A 26,367-nucleotide genomic window follows, 5' to 3' on the forward strand; every position below is an offset into this window, starting at 1 on the left:
TTCTGTGTATTTGGGTATATATGTGCGATGAAGGTAAAGATAATCCAACAACAAAGTACAAGTTATCTCCAAATACCAGATTTTTAATATTTTTTTAATTCTCATTTCTGTACAGTGTTTAACTATGCAAGTGAAAGTTTCTATCTTCATGATCTGAGTTAAGATTTTTGAATTATGAGCATTGCTCATTCTGTTTATTACATTTTTTGTTCTGTAGTTGGGTTTGTTGGGATCTAACTGGAAGATCAAACCAGTTATTTCAACAGAGAACCATATGTATGGTTCTACAGAGAACCATAAGGCAGCTCTCAGGTACCAGAGTTAATTGCAGAAACGGCCCCACTCCTAGGATTGGGGGTTACAAAGGGAAAAGGTGAAGCATAGGCCCTATGAAGCTGACCTTTGAGGAAGAAGACACTGCTGTTTGAGAGAACCAGATCCCTGGGGATAAAGCACTGACGTGCTGCTTTGTCTTGGGCACACACAATGAGGCCAGTTCTGCAGAGCTTAAAAAACTGCAGACTCGTTTCTTTTAACTTCTTGAAGAAGGTTCTAGATGCTGAGATTAAAAAGCGAGACTGGAATGATGATCACAGAAACAGCAAACAGGAAAGTCAAGTGACTCAGATAGGAAGACGCGAGGTGTCTCTTTCCTGCAGCTGAAATCTCCAGCCCCTCCTCCTGGCAAAGGCTAAATGTGGCTTTCAGAGCTCGAATCCTAGCATCACAAGGCAGAAGGCTGAACTTGGAGGTAATAGACTCTAAATACATCTTGACTTCCAAAGTCAGGGAAAAACTGTAGTAACCTAAATTACAGTCTCAGGTATAATAAACAGACGGAGTTTAGTCATGTCATTGAAAGGGACTTCTGTCATAACGTGCTGAATAGGAATTTAAGTTTTGCTGCAGTGATCAATTTATTAAATCTTTTTTTCATATTTGTGAATCTTTTGCTTTTTAACTTGTTTTAAATCGCAAACAAATGAAAGCACAAAACGGTAATGGTTTTATTACAGAAAACAAGTTTTCTAGAATCCTAAATGCAAACAAGTCTAAATATGCCACGTACTGCTGAGAATGCCACAGTGGTTTCCAGTTGCTTGTCATGTGCAGTACAAGCTCCACAGCCTCCTCATGGCGATCATAGCCTACTTGTCTAGTCTTATCTTCCTCTGCCTTCATCTGTTCTACCTGAACTCCAGGTAGGCTGGGCTGCTCTGTCCTTTACCATACACTGAACTTAACTTGCCTCAAGGCTTTGCTGAGGTGAATTCTTATCTATAGCACACATTTTGGGTGATTCTCTTTTCCCATATCCTCCCCAGGTGACTGTCAAAATCATACCCCTCCTTTAAATCCCTCTGCAAGTTATGGACTTCAGTAAAGTTTGTTTGTCCTGATCTAAACAGCTAAATGTGCTCAAAGATTATGGTATCATAAATTACTTTTCAGAAAAGGTTTTAGTCAATTTATAGTTCTACCAGCAGTCTATTATGTGTGTCTTGTCTCACTGTAACCTCACTAACCCTAGTTATTCTTGTTTTTAATTTTTGCTTAAGAAATTTAAATTTTTGCTTAGTAATTTTTCTAAATGGTTTGTCATCCTACCATCTAAAAACAATCAGAAGGTTGTGTGTTCATGTCACCTTGGGGTCAGAGTGGCTTTTTTTAGGGGGTTCCCTGGTGGCTCAGATGGTAAAGCACCTGTCTGCAATGCAGGAGACCCAGGTTCGATCCCTGGCTTGGGAAGATCCCCTGGAGAAGGAAATGGCAGCCCACTCCAGTGTTCTTCCCTGGAAAATCCCGTGGAGAGAGGAGCCTGGTGGGCCACAGTTTGTGGGGTTGCAAAGAGTTGGACACAACTGAGCGACTCCACTTTCTTTTCATCTAAAAACAGCTGTTTTGTGTCCTCTTCCTCCCCGCTTCTCTACCAGTTTACGTTTAACTGGGTTCTTTCTTTTCTACTTTTCATTTATATTGGAGTATAGTTGCTTTACAGAGTTGTGTTACTCTCAGGTGTACAGCAAAGTGATTCAGTTGTACACGATACATATATCTGTTCTTTCTCAGATTCTTTTCATAACTGGGTTCTTTATTCATAGGAGAAAACATAGGTTCTGCCTCTAACCTGCTCCATGGCCTCCCATTAAAGTATAGTGCCTACCCTTAATAAGCCTCATTCCCTTCTCCTATTCACTTACACAGATTTCTGAAAAGAGAGTATTTACGCATGTTTCTATATTTCTGTCCTCCTTAAAAACATGTATGGAAGTGGATTTTTATTCACTCTTTCAGGAAATATTTTAGATTACCTAGTTCATGCCAGGCAGCATACTAGTGAAGAGCAAGCAGGCAGAGACACTGTGCCTTCTTTGCCCTCACGGAACATTCAGAGTGGGAAGCAGGTGATATAAACTAACGTGAGTGTGATAAGAGGTAAGAGCCAGTCTGATCACATGGCCCACAGCCTCGTCTAACTCAGTGAAACTAAGCCATGCCATGTGGGACCCCCTAAGATGGGAGGGTCATGGTGGAGAGGTCTGACAGAATGTGGCCCACTGGAGAAGGGAATGGCAAACCACTTCAGTATTCTTGCCGTGAGAACCCCATGAACAGCATGAAAAGGCAAAATGATAGGATACTGAAAGGGGAACTCCCCAGGTCGGTAGGAGCCCAATATGCTGCTGGAGGTCAGTGGAGAAATAACTCCAGAAAGGATGAAGGCATGGAGCCAAAGCAAAAACAATACCCAGCTGTGGATGTGACTGGTGATAGAAGCAAGGTCTGATGCTGTGAAGAGCAATATTGCATAGGAACCTGGAATGTCAGGTCCATGAACCAAGGCAAATTGGAAGTGGTCAAACAGGAGATGGCAAGAGTGAACATCGACATTCTAGGACCCAGCAAACTAAAATGGACTGGAATGGGTGAATGTAACTCAGATGACCATTATATCTACTACTGTGGGCAAGAATCCCTTAGAAGAAATGGAGTAGCCATCATGGTCAACAAAAGAGTCCGAAATGCAGCACTTGGATGCAATCTCAAAAATGACAGAATGATCTCTGTTCGTTTCCAAGGCAAACCATTCAATATTATGGTAATCCAAGCCTATGCCCTAACCAGTAATGCTGAAGAAGCTGAAGTTGAATGGTTCTATGAAGATCTACAAAACCGTTTAGAATTAACACCCAAAAAGATGTGCTTTTCATTATAGGGGACTGGAATGCAAAAGTAGGAAGTCAAGAGATACCTGGAGTAACAGGAAAATTTGGCCTTGGAGTATGGAATGAAGCAGGGCAAAGGCTAATAAGAGTTTTGCCGAGAGAACGCACTGGTCATAGCAAACACCCTCTTCCAACAACACAAGAGAAGACTACACATAGACATCACCAGATGGTCAACACCGAAATCAGATTGATTATATTCTTGCAGCCAAAGATGGAGAAGCTCTATACAGTCAGCAAAAACAAGACCGGGAGCTGACTGTGGCTCAGATCATGAACTCCTTATTGCCAAATTCAGACTTATATGACCTTATGATTATACAGTGGACGTGAGAAATAGATTTAAGGGACTAGATCTGATAGAGTGCCTGATGAACTATGGATGGAGGTTCGTGACATTGTATAGGAAACAGGGATCAAAACCATCCCCATGGAAAAGAAATGCAAAAAAGCAAAATGGCTATCTGAGAGGCCTTACAAATAGCTGTGAAAAGAAGAGAAGTGAAAGCAAAGGAGAAAAGGAAAGGTATAAGCATCTGAATGCAGAGTTCCAAAGAAGAGCAAGGAGAGATAAGAAAGCCTTCCTCAGCTATCAGTGCAAAGAAATAAAGGAAAACAGAATGGGAAAGACTAGAGGTCTCTTCAAGAAAATTAGAGACACCAAGGGAACATTTCATGCAAAGATGAGCTTGATAAAGGACAGAAATGCTGTGGACCAAACAGAAGCAGAAGATATTAAGAAGAGGTGGCAAGAATACACAGAAGAACTGTACAAAAAAGAGCTTCATGACCCAGATAATCACAATGGTGTGACCACTCACCTAGAGCCAGACATCCTGGAATGTGAAGTCAAGTGGGCCTTAGGAAGCATCGCTACGAACAAAGCTAGTGGAGGTGATGGAATTCCAGCTGAGCTATTTCAAATCCTGAAAGATGATGCTGTGAAAGTGCTGCACTCAATATGCCAGCAAATTTGGAAAACTCAGCAGTGGCCACAGGACTGGAAAAGGTCAGTTTTCATTCCAATCCCAAAGAAAGGCAATGTCAAAGAATGCTCAAACTACCACACAATTGCACTCATCTCACATGCTAGTAAAGTAATGCTCAAAATTCTCCAAGCCAGGCTTCAGCAATATGTGAACCTTGAACTTCCAGATGTTCAAGCTGGTTTTAGAAAAGGCAGAGGAACCAGAGATCAAATTGCCAACATCTGCTGGATCATCAAAAAAGCAAGAGAGTTCCAGAAAAAGATCTATTTCTGCTTTATTGACTATGCCAAAGCCTTTGACTGTGTGGATCACCATAAACTGTGGAAAATTCTAAAAGAGATGGGAATACCAGACCATCTGACTTGCCTCTTGCGAAACCTATATGCAGGTCAGGAAGCACCAGTTAGAACTGGACATGGAACAACAGACTGGTTCCAAATAGGAAAAGGAGTACATCAAGGCTGTATATTGTCACCCTGCTTATTTAACTTATATTCAGAGTACATCGTGAGAAATGCTGGGCTGGATGAAGCACAAGCTGGAATCAAGATTGCCGGGAGAAATATCAATAACCTCAGATATGTAGATGACCCCACCCTTATGGCAGAAAGTGAAAAGGAACTAAAAAGCCTCTTGATGAAAGTGAAAGAGGAGAGTGAAAAAGTTGGCTTAAAGCTCAACATTCAGAAAACGAAGATCATGGCATCTGGTCCCATCACTTCATGGCAAATAGATGGGGAAACAGTGGAAACAGTGGCAGACTTTATTTTTGGGGGCTCCAAAATCACTGCAGAGGTGATTGCAGCCATGAAATTAAAAGACGCTTACTCCTTGGAAGGAAAGTTATGACCAACCTAGAAAGCATATTGAAAAGCAGAGATATTACTTTGCCAACAAAGGTCCGTCTAGTTGAAGCTATGGTTTTTCCAGTGGTCATGTATGGATATGAGAGTTGGACTGTGAAGAAAGCTGAGCACCGAAGAATTGACGCTTTTGAACTGTGGTGTTGGAGAATACTCTTGAGAGTCCCTTGGACTGCAAGGAGATCCAACCAGTCCATTCTAAAGGACATCAGTCCTGGGTGTTCATTGGAAGGACTGATGCTGAAGCAAAACTCCAGTAGTTGGGCCAGCTCATGCGAAGAGTTGACTTATTGGAAAAGACCCTGATGCTGAGAGGGATTGGGGGCAGGAGGAAAAGGGACGACAGAGGATGAGATGGCTGGATGGCATCACTGACTCGATGGACGTGAGTCTGAGTGAACTCCGGGAGTTGGTGATGGACAGGGAGGCCTGGTGTGCTGTGATTCATGGGGTGCCAAAGAGTCGGACACGACTGAGCAACTGAACTGAACTGAAGAGCTAAAAAGGAAAATTTGTTATACTGAAGAGCTTATACCAGCTATAACATTGAGTCAGGGAAGACATCCATGAAGCAGTAATTGAACTGAGATCTGAAGATATGGTGGGAATTAATAGGCAGAAGGAGTTTGCCTGTACTCCAGAGCTGTTGTTGCCAAGTTCATGCTGTTAGGCCCATGAATACTGGTGGTGTATCTACTTGACCCCTAAGTAGTGCTTGATAGAGTTGATTTCTCCTCCATTGACTCTTCCTACTTATGTGATTGTGATTCCTTACATGAACTGATTCACTCTTACTGCTTTAAGTGTCTTCTACTGTGTCAAGGGTGTGTGTATGCTAAGTTGCTTCAGTTGTGTCCGACTCTTTGTGACCCCATGGACTGTAGCCCTTCAGGCTCCTCTGTCCATGGGATTCTCTAGGTGAGAATACTGGACTGGGTTGCCATGCCCTCCTCCAGGGGATCTTCCCAACCCAAGGATCAAACCCACAATTCTTAAGCCCCCTGTGTTGGCAGGTGGGTATTTTACCACTGGCGCCACCTAGCACGCCCAGGTGTCAAGGGTACCCAAGCTTATATCTCTGAACATGACCTGCAGAGTTAAACTTAACATAGGTAAAATGAAATTCTTGGCAATTTCATGTACGTATTTTTTCTCGGTAGCCTTGGGATCATTGTTTCCCTCTATTTGGAAGACAGTTGCTTTAAGGAGCAGAATATTGTTGCTTCGATATTAAACCAGATCTTAGAGACTGTTCTTTTGATTTCTGTTCCTTTAGTTGTACTGTTTAAAGAGTATGACCCTCATTATTTCTACTTTAGAAATTTGCCTGATCAGTTTTTTTTTTAAAGTGTGCCAGGGATGGGCTAACATTTTTCACTATAAAAGGTTTTCCCGATCATCCTAATATTGGTGTTACTAACTTAACTGCTCAATTTTCAATCTCTTTCTCGGTATGTGGTAAAACAGTACAGAGTATACAGAGGGTCTGTGGCTATGCTTCCTGAACTGTACCTTTAATCCATGTTATACCTGTGTAGTGCTTTTTTGTATTTGATATTAATATTGTTACTTTTGTGACATTCACCTGGCATATCACTGCCCATTATCTGATTTTCAACTTTTCCTTTGTGCTTTCATTTTAGCTGTGGCTCTTATAAATAATATGTAGCCAGTTTTTCTCTGTTACTTATTTATTCCAGAGGCCTTCAGTAGGCAGATAGGCTTATTGTTTATATACTGTCGACCTTATTTATTTATGTTGATGATTAAATAAGCACTTTATTGGCACAAATAATTCTTAACCTAAAAATATAAGTGTCATAAAGGAGGAAATAAAAATTTTTCAGTACCCCAAAATAATTAGTCAAACATTTTGTTCTATGTTCTTCATTTATATATATGTATAGAAGAGAGAAGGATGAAGAATCCAGTAGAGGAGAAAAGGGAAGCAGGTTTCTGTATTAACTGTCTTCAACATTATTGTTAATTTAATTGTTTTGTAAATTGATAGCATTTCCTCAAGAGCAGAGAAAAGTAAATATTCTTTTAGTACCAAGAGTGCCTGACACACAAACGTTCAGTAGATGTTTAAGGAATGAATAAGGGAAAGAAATGATTTTTTTCAGTTTTTCTTTTTTCTCTCTAAAGATTTCTATGGAAAATGACTACCTGGGCCCCCGAAGAATTGAAAGTCTACAGAAAGAGGATGCTGACTGGCAGCGGAAGGCCCACATGGCCGTGCTGTCCATTCAAGATCTTACCGTCAAATACTTTGAAATAACAGCTAAAGCTCAAAAAGGTGAGTTTCCCAGTAAAGTTATCCTTGTTAGGTATTTTTAAGAGTGGAGGTTTTTTTCCTTAATGAGTGGTTTAAATATTTTGTGTTCACAATAGTTATAGAAAAGAATATAAAGACCATTCAATTCTAGCAGTTAAAGAAGACCGCTATTAACAAGTTAAGGTGTATCCTTTCAGTCTTTTTCTAAGCATTATGTGTTAACATATACTCACCTTTAAAATAATTAAAAATAATGGGTATTTGTATAGCAGATTTCAATTGTGACAATAAATGTTTGCAGTTACAGAGTTCACAGCTTAAAGGCAAAATTCCCAAGAAGACTGCTTTCCCTTCAGACACTACTTGCAAATTTGGGGTGTCCACAGGCCATCTGTACTTCTAAACAGTAGGCTACAAACTTAGTGGTTCTGCTATAGCCCTTTTAAGTTAGAAAAATTCACTACAGTGACTCACAGAACTCAGGAAAACATAGTTCCCATTACAGTTTATAAAAGATAGAAATCAAAGGTTTCCCTATGACTCAGTAGTAAAGAATTCACCTGCCAATGCAGGGGACACGGGTTCTATCCCTGATCTTTGAAGATCCTGCACACTGCAGAGCAGCTAGCCCTGTGTGCCACGACTGTCCAGCCTGAGCTCTAGAGCCCGGGAGCTGCAACCACTGAAGGCTCGCACACCCGAGAGCCTGTGCTCCACAGTAAGAGAAGCCACCTCAGTGAGTGCACCTCCAGTGCGCTGCAGCGAGAGAGCAGCGCCTGCTCGTGCAGCTGGAGAAAAGCCCGCGCAGCAGCCAAGATCCAGCACAGCCAAAAATAAACGAGGAAACTTCTTTTAAAAAGATAGAAATCAAGCCAAATGAAGAGATACATGTGACAAGGTGTGTCTGTCTAGGTCCATTGCTTCCAACTCCTTTCCATAGGAGGCCGCAGAACTCTTTGCACCACTCTCTGAGAAGCAGCTTGAACTATTCATATTCACGTAGAGCATTCTATATTCATAATTTTCTGCATTACCTTCATATTCCTGAGCTATTGGAAAATAATTTCCAGTGAAGTGAGCAGCAGTTAGGTGAAAGAATACATTCTGTCAAGAGATGTTGGTAGACAAAGTATTGACTAGCTCTTTTAGTAGGTAACAGCATGAGACTGAATTAGGACAGAAAGTGCTCTATATACATAGTCCATAAGTGGAAAGCGAGAGAAAAGGCTCCAGACTATTTTTGCTTTCATTTGTTTGGCTTTATTAAGTTGTGATTACAGATTCCGGTAAAAATCAGGGGAGTGGCAGACTAGGTATTTAAGCAACTAGTTTAACTCTCCTTGATTTTAAGTCACCAAAACTCTTCAGTTTCATATATCTGTGTTGAAGGTGTTGATAATGCCACCATGCCTATTCTGTAGGATTGATAGGCAGATAAATAGAATACATGGAAAAAGTGCTTTGAAATTAACATAGCATTGTGTTAATATGAGAGATTGTGGTTGTGTGCATGAGGGAGAGAAGAAACAAAACAGACCACGTATTTGGTTAATATTGCTATGTAAAGTGAGAGAAACACTTGAGTACATATTATCCTCTCATTTAATTTCCACAAGTCTTCCAAGGAGGTACGGTATTTCCTTATGTTTTTCATTCAAGGGAATTTCGCCTAACAACAGTTAAGTTTCTGCCTTAAGTTACATGTTGATGGGTACAAGTGAAAATTTAACTCCAAGCTGTCTCCTAACCCCCTGCTGTTGTTTTTGCCCCTACAGTGCACTGCTATATTGATACTATGGTTGCATAAATATTGTCATACATTTTTTTTAAAGAGATAGGCAGAGATTTAAAATGGCAGAATCATTTGATATGTAGGCAACATAAGTAGATATTATTTGTTAAACCCTAAAATTAAGGATCAGATTAATGTTCAAATATGTTAGCAGTTAAAGGCCACAGAAAAACAGAGAAACCAAAAGAACTATATTGAGATGATTCTGAGTAAGTAGATTGCTCATTTGTCATAAAAACTCAATAGATTTTTAAGACTTAAGTCAAGAAATAGTAATGTTCTTGAATGCAGGTAATTACCAGGAGCAGGTTCCAAGTTGGTTGCATTTGGTCACTGGGACTAAGGGTAGAGGGAGCGAGTTGAGCCGGAGAAATTGTTCTTTCCACTATCAGCTTCTCTGTACAATTTTAATTTTTAAGTATGTTCTAGTATCTTGCCTGGAAAATCCCATAGACGGAGGAGCTTGGAAGGCTGCAGTCCATGGGGTTGCTAAGGGTCGGACACGACTGAAAAACTTCACTTTCACTTTTCACTTTCAAGCATTAGAGAAGGAAATGGCAACCCACTCCAGTGTTCTTGCCTGGAGAATCCCAGGGATGGGGGAAGGGGGAGCCTGGTGGGCTGCTGTCTATGGGGTTGCACAGAGTCGGACATGACTGAAGTGACTTAGCAGCAGCAGCAGTATTATTGTAAAAAAAATTTTTTAATTTCATGAAATTCTGAGGTAGATGTTATTGAGATACTTTTTGCAAAGAAAGTTATGATGTAGTTGCAATGCAAAAGTATTAATCGCTTAACCTCTGAGCATAAGAAACTACTAGAGAATGTATATTGACCTAAAGACTCTATTAGATACGTCATAATCAGATTGCCTGCCTCTTTTATGTTAGTTAAAACATGTTTCTGACCTGTTAAGCAGAAGGGACATAGAATGGTTGGATTCATTGTATAAGGACCCAAGATGAGCCAGCACCACACTGTTACCAGTTAAACAGTTAGCTGATATCAGTTAAAACTTATTTAACTGGAAGATATTATCTGAGTGTCAAGAAATGTTTCCTGGCTGAGGCCTCTGTTGTGGCAAACTGGAAGTTTTTCCTTTTTTGTGTGGTGGCCAGAAGTTGGGTGTCTTCCTTGAGGCTTAACTGTACTCCATCAATAAGCTTAGCGGCATAAGCCGCTAGACACTTATTTCACCCTATATCATATCATTAAAACACATTTGGAGAACTCAAAAAGTACATGAATTTAAATAATTTTTAAATAACCTTTAATAGTTATGGTTCTGATTTCAAGTAACATACCTCAGAAAAGGTAAGAACCTTCACAGAATGAAGTTTTATAGAAACTTTGAAATTTAATAATACTGAAAAATGTGAAAAGAATATTTTTAAGTAAGTTTTAAAATTAACCTGAAAACTAAGTTTCATCTTCAGAAAATTATTTCTCAGGATGATTATTTAAAATTCTTATTGGAGACATTAGAGAAAATCTAAGATAGTATTGATTTATATAGGTGATAGGTATTTTATCATGTTATAGGTAATCTGTCATGAACCAGTATAGGTAATTTATCATGAGGGTAGGATTTATGTGCTTATCTTTGAGTGGGTGATCAGTGCGATCTTAAGACTTCCAAAGTCTTTAGTATCAAGTTGTTTCATGTCTTAATGTCTCAATGTCCTTTTTAAAATTATCAATAGCTGTGTATGATCGAATGCGAGCAGATCAGAAGAAATTTGGTAAAGCGTCATGGGCAGCAGCCGCTGAACGTATGGAAAAACTTCAGTATGCAGTTTCTAAGGAGACTTTGCAGATGATGAGAGCTAAAGAGATCTGTTTGGAACAGAAGAAACATGCTCTAAAAGAAGAGGTAACAAAAACCATGAGAAAAATATATTAAAAATTATTTTTAATTAAGATGTGCTATATTTGGTACAAGACTTAAATTTTTCTGACCCTCCTGGCAGGCAGCACTGTCTTCATGAGGTGATGATAACTTTCACGATGGGGACTATGATAGAATTCAGGTTACCGCATTTTCACAGCATCCCAGCGTGACTGTTGGCAGCAGTTGTTAACAATTGTTAAAAGAAAAAGGGGCACTCATTTCCTATCTCCACTTCAACTCTTACCACACCTTGGCAACTATTTTCTCTCTAGATTTGCTCTTCTGGACATTTTATGTAAATGAAATCATAAGACATGTGATTTATTTTTAATGCTTTTCACCCCACGTAATATAATGTTTTCACAGTTCGTCCGTATTGCGGCATGTGTCTTTGCTCAGTCTACTTCTTTTTCAAATGACACACCACTCTATAGTTACCCACACTTCATGCATTCATCAGTTGATGCACTTTTGGGTTCTTTCTATTTTTAGAGGCTTATGAATAAAGCTGTTATGAACATTTTAGGCAAGGTTTTCCTTTATCTTGGTGTGAAATGCAATTTAACCTGTTGAGGAACTGCCAGACTGTTTTCCAAACAGCTGTACCATTTCCATCCTCACCAGCAGTGCACAGAATGATAGAATTTCTCCACATCTTTCTTTACATTATCACTAATACTGTCTTTTTTGTTTTAGCCATCCTGGTGGGTGTGAAGTGGTGTCTTGGGGTTTTGATTTGCATTTCTCTGATGGCATTTATGTCTAGTATCCTTTGGAGAAATTTTGATTCAGGTCATTTGCCCATTTAACTTTTTTTTCATGGCCTGTGGATCTACTGGAAAGCGAGGAAGCTGCTTAAGTTCTTTACATATTCCAGATACAAGTCTTTTATCAGATATATGATTTGTAAGTATTTGCTCCCATTCCGTGGCTTGACTGGATTGGCTTCTAATATGTATCTGTCAAAGATGTACATTCTACTCTAGAGAAGAACAGAACATCATCACTGCTTTTATTAATATAGCTTTATGTAAAACACATTGCTTTATGAACGTGCACATGCATGTCTGCTGCTGCTAAGTCACTTCGGTCATGTCCGACTCTGTGCGACCCATAGACGGCAGCCCATCAGGCCACTGGAGTGGGTTGCCATTTCCTTCTCCAGTGCTTGAAAGTGAAAGTGAAAGTGAAGTCGCTGAGCCGTATCCGACTCTCAGCAACCCCATGGACTGCAGCCCACCAGGCTTCTCCGTCCATGGGATTTTCCAGGCAAGAGTACTGGAGTGGGGTGCCATCACCTTCTCCAATATGCGTGTCTAACTCTTGTTAAAAAAGACTGTATGAGGTAATCTCTAATATATTATGGCTCTGATCTAGAAAGAACTTTTGTTAATGGATTTATTTTTCCCTCTTCTTATTTGCTAATATTGTTAAAGGAAAAGTTAGAACTTGTTCTGAACTTTTTCACACTATTCAGAATCTCTTACAGATTTTAGCTCCATCTCTTCATCTGAGGCATTTCCACTTGAACCTTCTCTTCTAGTTAGCTTTCTCCTTTATGTTTCTGGATGTTTCTTAAGTTCTAGAACTTTAAAACTTGAAATGCTAGCATTTTATTGACTCTGAAATAGAGTGCTACTCTATCACAGTGACTAGCTTTATTATAACCAGGATGAATAGTACTAACAACAGAGGGTGCCTAAAAGAGCTGCAGAGAGTTAGGTTTATAACTTTGCTATTGCAAGAACATTTCTTACTGGAATTGATCTCTTGTGGTAGAGGAAAGGCGAGGCTGAAATGGGCCATGGGGTTTGGCATTTATCGGTGGGGTCATTTTCCCTGGGGTCATCCCAGAACCATAATAGTCTGTTTTGAATGTTCTAGATTATGTTTGAGTTCTCCAAAGGATTTGGTAAAACTGTCAGTCATTCTTGCCAGGTTTATGCTTGTTGAGTGATACAATACATGCATTGTGATTTTTATATACATCTGTGATGATGACTACACTAGTTTTATTAAGTTAATTTAACATAACCACATGACTCATGAGACACAGACCAAATGTGATTTATTAAGCCCATCCCAAACAAATCCCTTGCTTTATGATACAGTCCTACCCTGTGGTTTAAATGATGAAAGTGAAAGTCACTCAGTCATGTCCTACTCTTTGCGACCCCATGGACTTAATACAGTCCATGGAATTCAGGCCAGAATACTGGAGTGGGTAGACTTTAGCCTCTCCAGGGGATCTTCCAAACCCAAGGATCAAACCCAGGTTTCCTGTATTGCAGGCGGATTCTTTACCAGCCCAAGAATACTGAATGGGTAACCTATCCCTTCTCCAGTAGATCTTCCCAACCCAGGAATCAAACCGGGGTCTCCTACATTGCAGACAGATTCTTTACCAACTGAGCTATTAGGGAAGCCCTGATAAATTATGAGGAGGTGTTTTTAAAAATGTTGATATGTTACATCTCCTTAGGTTAATTTAAAAACAAAGACTTCTTCCAAATGCGACAGTGGTACATTCCATTATACAAAGCTGAACTTCGAATAACTTTTAAATTAACATTGAAATATTAAATATCACCCAGGGAAGCAAAATCCTATTTGATTAAAATTTTAACTACACTTTAGAATAAGTACTATCCTTTTTAATTTATCTCCTTTTTAACTGAGTCTTGATTATAATCATTCTCACCTCTTTTTAGGTCACAGACTCTTCTGTTTATAAATTTGAAAGCTAGAAACACTGTACTCAGAGGAAAAAAATACATGTACACACAGCTTTGTACACAAATTTAGTAGGTTCTTAAGTCATCTGTACCTGAGCCTTTGACCCCAGATTGTCTGCTGGTATTCAGTTGCTTCATGGATTTACCCTGTCTGATCAGTTAGAATACATTTCCAAACATAACTTGATTTCTTGTTCTCTCCAACTAGATACGTCCTTATTTTTATTTTCAATGCAGATGCAGAGTCTACAGGGCGGTACGGAAGCCATAGCTCGATTGGATCAGTTAGAAGCTGATTATTATGATCTGCAACTTCAGTTGTATGAAGTGCAATTTGAAATCTTGAAGTGTGAAGAGTTGCTGTTGACAGCACAGCTGGAAAGCATCAAAAGACTTATATCAGGTATGATGTGTGTCTTAACAACACAAGTCCACAAATATACTTTTGAATGAATGATGGAATTTCCCCATGTAGTTGTTTGCTTGCATAGGAAAAATGTACATGGATACTAGCTTTATTTCTTCTGTTGAGGCTAAAAAAACTTAATGCAAAGTCAAGCAAGTGATTTAGTAGAGGTAGCAGTTCAGCTATGATCTTACCTTTGTAAAGTACTTTCTAACTTGCTTTGTTGCTTCAGCCAGAATCTGTACTCTCAAATTTTTAATTTGGCAGACAAGATTCATAGCTTCTTACATTGAACACTTAACTATGTGCCAGATACTGGCATACACATCCCCCCTCTGAGATGTATTTCCTAATAATCACAATTTTACAGAGAAAGTCAAGAGGTAATGGCTTTGCTTGAGGTCACAGAATTAGTGAGTGGATAAGAGTTGCTCTGTCCAGCTCCGTAACCCATGCTGTTAACCATTGCCCCTTGTTTCTGTTTTGTGACAGAAAAGAGAGATGAAGTGGTATACTATGACACTTACGAAAGCATGGAGGCCATGCTGGAGAAGGAAGAGATGGCAGCGTCTGTGCATTTTCAGAGAGAAGAACTTCAGAAACTTCAGCAGAAAGCACGCCAGCTGGAGGCAAGACGTGGACGGGTTTCGGCCAAGAAAGCATACCTCAGAAATAAAAAGGTATAATTGCTTGACTGTAACCTTACTTTACATCTTTCTTTCATTCATTACTTAATCCTTGACCCATATCTAATAATTCTAACCTGATTTGTCACTAATACTTGCATATCTTTTAAAACTAAGTAAGAATAATGTCTTTTCAATACTCAAGCCATTATATTGATATATGGTTGTCAGAGAATTACCCTCGTAAACACATTAGAATAGCCAGTGGTGATGTGTTATTTGCCTCAGTCACTCAAAGGTGATTCTGCTTGGGCATGACTACAGGACTCTATGTAATGCAAATCCTGGCTTCTTTTTATTTAAGGAGGTCAGGGGTGCTCTATAATTAAGTTGGCTGGTTCTAACCTCACTCTTCAAGGAAATTTTTATTTATGTATAAAAGAAATTCAAAAAGGCAAAATGGTTGTCTGAGAAGGCCTTACAAATAGCTGAGAAAAGAATAGCAAGGAGAGATAAGAAAGCCTTTCCTCCGTGATCAGTGCAAAGAAAGAGAGAAAAACAACAGAATGGGAAAGACTAGAGATCTCTTCAAGAAAATTAGAGATACAAAGAGACCATTTCATGCAAAGATGGGCACAGTAATGAACAGAAATGGTATGGACCTGACAGAAGCAGAAGATATGAAGAAGAGGTGGCAGGAGTACACAGAAGAACTGTGCAAAAAAGATCTTCACGACCCAGATAATCACGATGGTGTGATCACTCACCTAGACCCAGACATCCTGGGATGTGAAGTAAAGTGGGCCTTAGGAAGCATCACTACAAACAAAGCTAGTGGAGGTGATGGAATGCCAGTTGAGCTATTTCAAATCCTAAAAGATGATGCTGTGAAAGTGCTGCACTCAATATGCCAGCAAATTTGGAAAGCTCAGCAGTGGCCACAGGACTGGAAAAGGTCAGTTTTCATTCCAATTCCAGAGAAAGGCAATGCCAAAGAATGTTCAAACTACTGCACAATTGCACTCATCTCACATGCTAGTAAAGGAATGCTCAAAATTCTCTAAGCCAGGCTTCAGCAATACGTGAACCATGAACTTACAGATGTTTAAGCTAGATTTAGAAAAGGCAGAGGAACCAGAGATCAAATTGCCAACATCCGCTGGATCATCATAAAAGCAAGAGAGTTCCAGAAGAACATCTGCTTAATTGATTATGCCAAAGTCTTTGACTGTGTGGATCACAACAAACTGTGGAAAATTCTTCAAGAGATGGGAATACCAGACCACCTCACCTGCCTCCTGAGAAATTTGTATGCAGGTCAGGAAGCAACAGTTAGAACTGGACATGGAACAACAGACTGGTTCCAAATTGAGAAAGGAGTACATCAAGGCTGTATATTGTCATCCTGCTTATTTAACTTGTTTGCAGAGTATGTCATGTGAAATGCCAGGCTGGCTGAAGCTCAAGCTGGAATCAAGATTGCCGGGAAAAATATCAATAACCTCAGATATGCAGATGACCCCACCCTTATGGCAGAAAGCGAAGAAGAACTAAAGAGCCTCTTGATGAAAGTGAAAGAGGAGAGTGAAAAGTTGGCTTAAAACTCAGCATTCAGAAAACGAAGATCATGGCTTCTGGTCCCATCACTTCATGGGAAATAGATGGGGAAAAAGTGGAAACAGTGTCAGACTTTATTTTGGGGGGCTCCAAAATCACTGCAGAGGTGATTGCAGCCATGAAATTAAAAGACGCCTGCTCCTTGGAAGAAAAGGTATGACCAACCCAAACAGCATATTAAAAAGCCAACAGAATTCCGTCTAGTCAGAGCTATGGTTTTTCCAGTACTCATGTATGGATGTGAGAGTTGGACTGTAAAGAAAGCTGAGCACCAAAGAATTGATGCTTTTGAACTGTGGTGTTGGAGAAGACTCTTTGAGAGTCCCTTGGATTGCAAGGAGATCCAACCAGTCCATCCTAAAGGAAGTCAGTCCTGAATATTCACTGGAAGGACTGTTGCTGAAGCTGAAACTCCAATACTTTGGCCCCCTGATGTGAAGAACTGACTCATCTGGAAAGACCCTGATGCTGGGAAAGATTGAAGGCAGGAGGAGAAGGGGACGACAGAGGGTGAGATGATTGGATAGCATCACCAACTCGATGGACATGAGTTTTGAGTAAGCTCCAGAAGTTGGTGATAGACAGGGAAGCATAGCATACTGCAGTCTATGGGGTCTCAAGGAGTCGGACACAACTGAGTGACTGAACTGAACTGATAAAAGTGTGTACCAATTTAATGTATAGTTTTCACTCTTCATTCTTATATTAAACTAAATCAGAAGTAGGGAAACTTAGCCGTACAGATTCTGCACATTTAAACTTAGTCTCTGATCTGCTGTGAGTGATCATACATATAGTCATGGGTCTCCAAACGGTCTTGTCCCCTGCCCTCTCCTTTCCCTGCCCCCAGACCCCCCCCAGTTCCACAGCTGAGGTGACGGGACTGCAGGGGAAAGGAGGAGCAACAGAAGGCTGGCAAGAGAGGAAATTAGAAACACTGTTCTGAAAAGAACGATGAACCATACACACTGTACGACAGATCAAGATGGCTCTTTCTGTAGCAACACCCTACATTCCTTGTCTGCATAGCAGCATTCCCAGGGTCACAGCCTCCCTGGTTAATCTGGTATCCATGATAGAATTCCACACCCAGGGGAAGTTCTTTGGCTACAAGTAAATCACACCCTGCCTGTCCTCTTAAAAGAACAAAGATGATCTCTGCCTGTCCCATGATGACTTGAGGTCTGTCCTTTGTGATTAAACTTTTCAGGAAGAATAAAGAGAAACAACATTGGTCTTTTATATCTTAATTCTCCCAGTAGCCAAAAAGCATTCTTATACTTGAACATTCCTTTATCCTATTTGCTGTGACTATTTATTTCACTGCAAAAATGTTAGTGATACTTACTGTCAGGTATTGCTTTGGATCCTGCTGGAGTTACTAGGCAAACGATGGCATATGCAACATATCACCTTTCTAAAATAAAAATAAATAATTTTGAAACACACCTGAGCTCTGTTCTAGATAAGGAATTATAGACTTGTATCATTTTTATAACCAAGGGAACTAAGTCTGCCCAAGGGAAAGTGGCGAGTATGGCTCAGAGACAGGATTCTATCCAAGGTCTGTGTGACTTGGAAGCCTGAGCCATTGTATCACTATGTCATACCACTTTCCCCTGTGGAGATTACCTTGGAGAGGTTCATTTCATGATCAATACTTTTTAGGAATATAGTCAACCCAGTGTGGGTGAAGATAGGAAAGTGATAAAACAATTGCTTTAAAATATAGCTTCCTGGCTTGAAAGGTTATTCATATATGACTTAATGAGGTTAGAAGAGTGATCTTTTGGTATAACTTTGAAAGTGTTGGAAATTAGTGTTAACCTTTGTATCTCTATAGGACCCAGAGAAAATGAAGACAGCCTGGTACTACTGGAAAGTTGCCAGATGATAAGATAGTGCATTATTTTGTAAAGAGCACATATCTCTTATTTAATATATTTTCATGTGATTAGAATTAGCATATCTGTATTATACTTTCTTGTCTTTAAGGTCTCTTTTTAGCTTTGAAATCTACCAATGACCAGAAGATTCAGATTTCATGATAGTGTTTAAACCAATCCAAGCAAAATCATGTTCTTTAATTCCTCAGAGAGCACTTAAGAAACAGAAGTTAAGAGTTATATATCCATTTTTGTTCAGACTATTTTAAAGAGTATAATAACACTTAGAATCTTATGGCCTAAATCTTCGGATTTGAAAGAGGCTTTTAAGATTCCCACATACCATTCCACTCTAGCATGGCCATTCCTCCCCTTGCAAAAAAAGGGAGAAATCAGGAATTCTGTAGTTTAATAAACAAGTCTTTTAAGATACTAAATTATGCTGGTTTATGCTGCTTCAATATTCCAGGTGAGAAACCAGAGGTGGCTTACTTGATATTTTCTTGTGTAGGTATATGTTGATTAAAATTTAATTTATTCAGTTGTATTAAAAAACACATTTCATGTATTTTTAGGAAATTTGTATTGCAAAACACAATGAAAAATTCCAAGAGCGCCTTCGGAGTGAAGATGAGTATAGAACCCACCACACAGTACAACTAGTAAGTTTGCATTCTGGAAAACTTAGAATAAAGCTTTGAATTTTATATATCGCAAAGTGAATAAAATCTACAGAGATTAAGTAAATGTTATAGCTAGATGTGAGCATTAGTGGGAAAACTGGTTCCAGGATACCTGCCCTGCCCGCATCCCTCAATCCCCCAAATCTCTGGATGCCCCAGTCCTTTATATAAGATAGCACAGTACTTACATATAACCTGCACGTGTCCTCCGGTAGTCTTCACTTCTGGATTACCTACTTACACAGTGTAAATGTGATGTAACGTTGCCAGTGGGCAAATTCTTTGAATTCTGCTTTTTGGAACCGTGTGTGTGTGTGTGTGTGTGTGTGTGTGTGTGTTTGGAACCGTGTGTGTGTGTGTGTGTGTGTGTGTGTGTGTGTTCCACCTCCCTGCATATTTTCAATCCAAGGATGTTTGAATCCAAGGTTGTGGATTCCAAGTGCCAATTATGCATATACTTCATTATAGCACAGTTTCCCCTACCAGTAAAATCCCACACAGGAATGTTACGTTTGTTATAGTCTGAATCAACTTTGACATCATTACCACCCAGAGTCCATAGTTTATCCTTAGTGCTTGTCCATTCTGTTGGTTTTGCCAAATATATGACATGAATCCACCATTACAGTATTGAATAATGTATTCACTGAATGTGTTCACTGCCCTAAAAATTCCCAGTGCTCCACCTCTTCATATCCCTCTGTCCACAAACTCCTGGCAACCACTGATGTTTTTGTTTTGCCTTTCCCCAGAACATTGGAACCACACACTTACGTAGCTTTTTCATATTTGCTCATTTAACTTGTAATTTGCACTTAAGGTTCCTCTGTGTTACTTGCATGGCATGGTAGCTTATTTCTTAGCCCTGAATAATATTCCATTGCCTGTATGTACCACAGTGTATTTGTCCATTCACTTAGTGAGGACATCTTCCTTCCAAGTTTTGACAATTAGGAGTAAAGCTGATAACGTGGGAATGGTTATGTGTGTACATTAAATTTTCAGCTCTTTTGGGTAAATCGCAGAGTATGATGGGATCTTACAGGAAGAATACGCTTACCTTGTAGTAAACTGCCAAACGGTCTTCCAAAGTGCCTTTAGTGTTACTTTTTCATTTTTAATTAGGTTATTTGTTTTCTTCAGGATAATAGCCCCTGTCAGATATATCTATTGAAAATACTTTCTCCTAATCTGTGACTTGTGTTTTCATTCTTTAACAGTATCTCCCAAAACAGAGTTTTTAATTTCAATGAAATCCAGCTTACCAAATCTTTGTTTGATGTACCATTGGTGGTGTATCTAAAAAGTCACCACCAAACCCAAGGTCATAAATTTTCTCCTATGTTATATTCTACAAGCTTTATAATTTCCCATTTTACATTTAATTTTGTGATCCATTTTTAGTTAAAATTTGTGAAGAGTGTAGGGCTAAATTGTCTCCCCCCCGCCATTTTCTTCTTTTTTAAATGTGGTGGTTAGTTGCTCTAGCACCATTTGCTGAAAAGACTGCAATTTTTCCATGGAATTTTCTTTGCTCCTTTAAGGATATGTTGGTTATATTTGTTTGAGCTCTCTATCCTGTTCCATTGATCTAGGTTTTTTTTGCCTCTCCAAACAAACTTTAAAATAAGAGCTGAGATTTTGATTAAGATAGCAGTGAATGTATAGCTCAAGATGGGAGTAGTTGAAATCTTAGCAGTAGGGAGTCTTCCTATACATGAACAGAGAATCTCTTTAGTTTTTCTTTGATTTCTTTTATAAGAGTTATAGTTATATAACTACATATAGTTATATATGGGCTTAAATAAAAGAAAGGAAAACCACTAGTAGGGAAAACCACTAGACTATTCAGGTATGATGTAAATAAAAAAATCCCTTAGAATTCTCAGTATGAGTGACAAATAGATTAAAGGGATTAGATCTGATAGACAGACATAGTGCCTGAAGAACTATGGATGGATGTTGGTGACATAGTACAGGAGTCAGTGATCAAGACTGTCCCCAAGAAAAAGAAATGCAAAAAGGCAAAATGGTTGTCTGACAAAGCCTTACAAATAGCTGAGAAAAGAAGAGAAGCAAAAGGCAAAGAAGAAAAGGAAAGATATACCCATTTGAATGCAGAGTTCCAAAGAATAGCAAGGAGAGATAAGAAAGCCTTCCTCAGTGATCACTGCAAAGAAATAGAGGAAAACAATAGAATGGGAAAGACTAGAAGATCTCTTCAAGAAAATTAGAGATACAAGGAAACATTTCATGCAAACATGGGCACAATAAAGAATAGAAATGGCATGGACCTAACAGAAACAGAAGATATTAAGAAGAAGTAGCAGGAATACACAGAAGAACTGTATAAAAAAGATCTTCACAACCCAAATAACCACGATGGTGTGATCACTCACCTAGACCCAGACATCCTAGAGTCCGAAGTCAAGAGGGCCTTAGGGAAGCATCACTACAAACAAAGCTAGTGGAGGTGATGGAATTCCAGTTGAGCCATCTCAAATCCTCAAAAATGATGCTGTGAAAGTGCTTCACTCAATATGCCAGCAAATTTGGAAAACTCGGCAGTGGCCACAGGACTGGAAAAGATAGGTCAGTTTTCATTCCAATTCCAAAGAAAGGCAATGCCAAAGAATGTTCAAACTACTGCACAATTGCACTCATCTCACACGCTAGCAAAGTAATGCTCAAAATTCTGCAAGCCAGTCTTCAACAGTATGTGAACCGTGAACTTCCAGATGTTCAAACTGGATTTAGAAGAGGCAGAGGAATCAGATCAAATTGCCAACATCCACTGGATCATCAAAAAAGTAAGAGAGTTCCAGGAAAAACATCTACTTCTGTTTTATTGACTGCACCAAAGCCTTTGACTGTGTGGATCACAACAAACTGGAAAATTCTTAAAGGGATGGGAACACCAGACCACCTTACCTGCCTCCAGGGAAACCTGTAGGCAGGTCAAGAAGCACCAGTTAGAACCAGATATGGAACAATGGACTGGTTCAAAATTAGACAAGGAGTACGTCAAGGCTGTATATTGTCACTCTGTTTATTTAACTTGTATGCAGAGTACATCATGTGAAATGTCAGTCTGGATGAAGCATAAGCTGGACTCAAGATTGCCAGGAGAAATATCAATAACCTCAGATAGGCAGATGACACCACCCTTATGGCAGAAAGCAAAGAGGAACTGAAGAGCCTCTTGATGAAAGTGAAGGAGGAGAGTGAAAAAGCTGGCTTAAAACTCAGCATTCAGAAAACTAATATCATGGCATCCGGTCCCGTCACTTCATGGCAGATAGATGTGGAAACAGTGGAAACAGTGACAGATTTTATTTTCTTGGGCTCCAAATCACTGCAGATAGTGACTGCAGCCATGAAATTAAAAGACGCTTGCTTCTTGGACAAAAAGCTATGACCAACCTAGACAGCATATTAAAAAGCAGAGACATTACTTTGCTGACAGAGGTCCATATAGCCAAAGCTATGGTTTTCCCAGGAGTCATGTATGAATGTGAGAGCTGAACCATAAAGAAGGCTGAATGCCGAAGAATTGATGCTTTCAAACTGAGGTGTTGGAGAAAACACTTGAGAGTCCCTTCAGGTGTTGAAGAAGACTCTTGAGAGTCCCTTGGACTGTAAGGAGATCCAACCATTCAATTTTAAAGGAAATCAGTCCTGAACATTCATTGGAAGGATTCATGCTGAAGCTCCAATACTTTGGCCACTTGATGCAAAGAACTGACTCATTGGAATCTTCCCCTGATGCTGGGAAAGATTGAAGGCAGGAGGAGGGGACAACAGAGGATAAGATGGTTGGTTGGCATCACTGGTTGATGTACATGAGTTTGAGCAAGCTCCAGGAGTTGGTGATGGACAGGGAAGCCTGGCATGTTGCAGTCCATAGGGTCACAAGGAGTTGGACACCACTGAGTGACTGAACTGAACTGAACTGATAGTTATGTATAAATATCCATCAGTTCATACCTAAACATGTCTGAAAGTTTTCTTTCCATATAGATCTTGTACACATTTTATTAGATTTATACCTAAATTTGTCTTCTTTTTTGGGGTGTGCCAAGAATTGATGCTTTTGAACTGTGGTGTTGGAGAAAAGTCTCTTTAGAGTCTCTTAGACTGCAAGACAGAATCTTAACCACTGGACCTCCAAGGAAGCTGAGTGCCGAAGAATTGATGCTTTTGAACTGTGGTGTTGGAGAAGACTCTTGAGAGTCCTGTGGACTGCAAGGGACCAGTCCCACCAGTCCATTCTAAGGGAGATCAGTCCTGGGTGTTCTTTGGAAGGAATGATGCTAAAGCTGAAACTCCAGTACTTTGGCCACCTCATGTGAAGAGTTGACTCATTGGAAAAGACTCTGATGCTGGGAGGGATTGGGGGCAGGAGGAGAAGGGGACAACAGAGGATGAGATGGCTGGATGGCATCACTGACTCGATGGACGTGAGTCTGAGTGAACTCTAGGAGTTGGTGATGGACAGGGACGCCTGGCGTGCTGCGATTCATGGGGTTGCAAAGAGTCGGACACGACTGAGCGACTGAACTGAACTGAGACTGCAAGGAGATCCAACCAGTTCATCCTAAAGGAAATCAGTCCTGAATATTGGAAGGACTGATGCTGAAGCTGAGACTCCAATACTTTGGCCACCTGATGGGAAGAACTGACTCACTGGAAAAGACCCTGATGTGCGAAAGATTGAAGGGGGAAGGAGAGGGGGATGACAGGGGATGAGATGGTTGGATGGCATCACTGACGCGATGGACATGAGTTTGAGTAGGCTCTGGGAGTTGGTGATGGACAGGGAAGCCTGGCATGCTGCAGTCCATGGGGTCGGAAAGAGTCGGACACAACTGAGCGACTGAACTGAACTGAATGTAAACAGTGCTGTAGGTATGATGTAAAAGGTTTTTTATTCCAGCATTTCATTACTGTTTTATTAGAAAGCAGTTGGCTAATTGGCTTTTATACTAGGTTAGCCTAATTTGTGGAGAAGGCAATGGGAACCCACTCCAGTACTCTTGCCTGGAAAATCCCATGGACGGAGGAGCTTGGTAGACTGCAGTCTATGGGGTTGTGAAGAGTTGGACATGACTGAGCAACTTCCCTTTCATTTTTCACTTTCATGCATTGGAGAAGGAAATGGCAACCCACTCCAGTGTTCTTGCCTGGAGAATCCCAGGGACAGGGGAGCCTAGTGGGCTGCCGTCTATGGGGTTGCACAGAGTCGGACACAACTGAAGTGACTAGCAGCAGCAGCAGCAGCAGCCTAATTTGTGGTCAACGCAATATGTCAGCCCTATATCTTGCAATTTTCCTATTAGTTCTAGTCATATTTTTTTGGTTCTTCTTTCAGATTTTCTATATATACAGTCATGTCATATGCAAATAAAGGCAATTTACTTTTGAATGCAATCCGTATACCTTTTATTTATTTTTCTTATTGCATTCACTAGGATTTCCAGTGTGGTATTGAAAGGAGTGGTGAGAGATTTGTCTTTTCCTGATTTGTTAACAAGAAAGCTTCTAATTTGTTGTGATTGAGTGATGTTAGCTGCTGCTGTAGGGGTTTTGATGTTATCCCTCAAGCTCATTATGGCACACAGCTAAAACTCTTGAATTTAAAACATAAAAAGTAACCAGACTACCCATAAGCTGTAAAATAATCTTAAATTAACAGAAAATTTATTGTATTTTTATTTTTCATTACTGTTTTCATGGGTCAAGAGCTGCTTTGTAAGAAAAGTCAGACTATGGGCCAGTAAAGAATTCAGTGAATAAGAATGCCTCCTGTTATCACTATCGGCACCTACACTGTCTACTTGTTATTAGATTCCACACTTAGAATGTGTTTCTTATTACATGAAGATTGTGGATTCTGATAAAATGCCAATACTTTTGTGAATGGAATAGCTAATTAGCTTCTTAGAATGAATGAGTGTCAAAGCCTTTCTCAAAGAATTTTATGTGGCAAAGATGAGTAAAAACGAGGAAATTGGTATTTGGGGAAATCTCAAAGATAAATGTCATCTGCCTCATGTTAGTAGTTTTGCCTACTACTGACTTTGGGTGGAATACCTCACTGTAGGAGAACAAATCCACCTTTCTTTAACATGCAAAGCTAGAGGAAAATGAAAGTTGGCTTAGATCAAATCTAATTTTAAATTACCTTTATCAATCTACAGATGCATACACAGACACACAAGTGTATAGCTCGTAAGTTTTAACTTTCATGAGATGAACATATGCGTGCAACCAGCACCCAGGTTGACACAGTGTTAACAGAAACTCAAAGCTCCTTGTGTCACCATCTAATAAGTATCCTCTGTTGCTGCTGCTGCTAAGTCGCTTCAGTCATGTCCGACTCTGTGCGACCCCATAGACAGCAGCTCACCGGGCTCCCCCATCCCTGGGATTCTCTAGGCAAGAATACTGGAGTGGGTTGCCATTTCCTTCTCCAATGCATGAAAGTGAAAAGTCAAAGTGAAGTCGCTCAGTTGTGTCTGACTCTTCACGACCCCATGGACTGCAGCCTACCAGGCTCCTCCGTCCATGGCATTTTCCAGGCAAGAGTGCTGGAGTGGGGTGCCATTGCCTTCTCTACCCACCCACAAAAGGGTCGATTGAGTGATTAATACACACCACTCCCCGCCCAAAGGGTAGATTATCTTCATTAAATGACTTGCCGGTAGCTAGCAAGGGGTGGAAATAGGGGGTGATACTCAACTCAGGCCTGTTGATTTCAGTTGCGGTAATACTGTGCTCTATGAAAAGTCCATATAAGCCCATTAGTTCATACCTGAACATGTCTGAAACTTTGCATTTGGGGTCTTTTAGATAATAATAAGATCTGACTCTGGATATATCTGCTAACAGACCAGCAGTATGATTGACCAGTTGTATTTCTGAATTTCAAATATTTCTGAAACTCCAACTATTTGTTTATTATGCTCAGAGATGCAGATTCACAGTTTGAAACGCTGAGTATCTTTTAGATAACTTAATTTTTTCTCAAGTACTAACCCCTGTATGCATTAGATCGTACCCTCTAAGTACAGAAAACTGTTCATCTCTGAGACAAGGCCTTAGAAGACCCTTTGTCCCCAAGAGTTCTGTGGCCTGTATCCCAGCGTGGAAAGTACATGCCCACTCCCGTTCCAGGTGGTTACCACATGTGCATATGACAGTTTTTCATTCCTTCCTTCTGCTGGCTCAGCTTTGTAGATGGAACTGAATACAGAGTAGGGGTGAGGAGCTGGAATAAGTTCTTGCCTCACTGTGTCCTTGAGCCACTCTGGGCTTTCCTCTCTAAAGGAGAGAATCTGCCTGGGATCTTTATTTCTTTTCATAAACTCAAGT

General features: G+C 40.0%; 1 protein-coding gene, 1 long non-coding RNA gene and 1 other non-coding gene across 4 annotated transcripts in view; 2 read left to right on the forward strand and 1 right to left on the reverse strand.

Annotated features, from left to right (window-relative positions):
* JMY (junction mediating and regulatory protein, p53 cofactor) overlaps positions 1-26,367 on the forward strand; it is a 74,905-nt gene that overhangs the window by 35,886 nt on the left and 12,652 nt on the right. The window contains exons 3-7 of the mRNA XM_069595382.1: positions 7,228-7,378; positions 10,853-11,022; positions 14,013-14,178; positions 14,674-14,861; positions 18,886-18,972. Of these exons, the coding sequence (XP_069451483.1) occupies positions 7,228-7,378; positions 10,853-11,022; positions 14,013-14,178; positions 14,674-14,861; positions 18,886-18,972 (762 nt within the window). The remainder of the gene's footprint in view (positions 1-7,227; positions 7,379-10,852; positions 11,023-14,012; positions 14,179-14,673; positions 14,862-18,885; positions 18,973-26,367) is intronic.
* On the forward strand, positions 1,678-1,749 carry TRNAC-GCA (transfer RNA cysteine (anticodon GCA)). The gene has a single exon. It is a non-coding gene; the product is annotated as a tRNA-Cys (tRNA).
* The window catches only part of LOC138443300 (uncharacterized), a 45,331-nt gene continuing 32,047 nt past the window's right edge, over positions 13,084-26,367 (reverse strand). The window contains exons 3-5 of one of the 2 annotated variants that reach the window (XR_011258064.1): positions 17,773-17,841; positions 14,709-14,846; positions 13,084-14,150 (exon numbers count right to left, since the gene is read on the reverse strand). This is a non-coding gene — a long non-coding RNA (uncharacterized lncRNA). The remainder of the gene's footprint in view (positions 14,151-14,708; positions 14,847-17,772; positions 17,842-26,367) is intronic. The other variant, XR_011258063.1, reaches the window with a different exon arrangement.

Source organism: Ovis canadensis, chromosome 7 (genome assembly GCF_042477335.2).
Source record: "Ovis canadensis isolate MfBH-ARS-UI-01 breed Bighorn chromosome 7, ARS-UI_OviCan_v2, whole genome shotgun sequence".
Taxonomy (NCBI): Eukaryota; Metazoa; Chordata; class Mammalia; order Artiodactyla; family Bovidae; genus Ovis; species Ovis canadensis.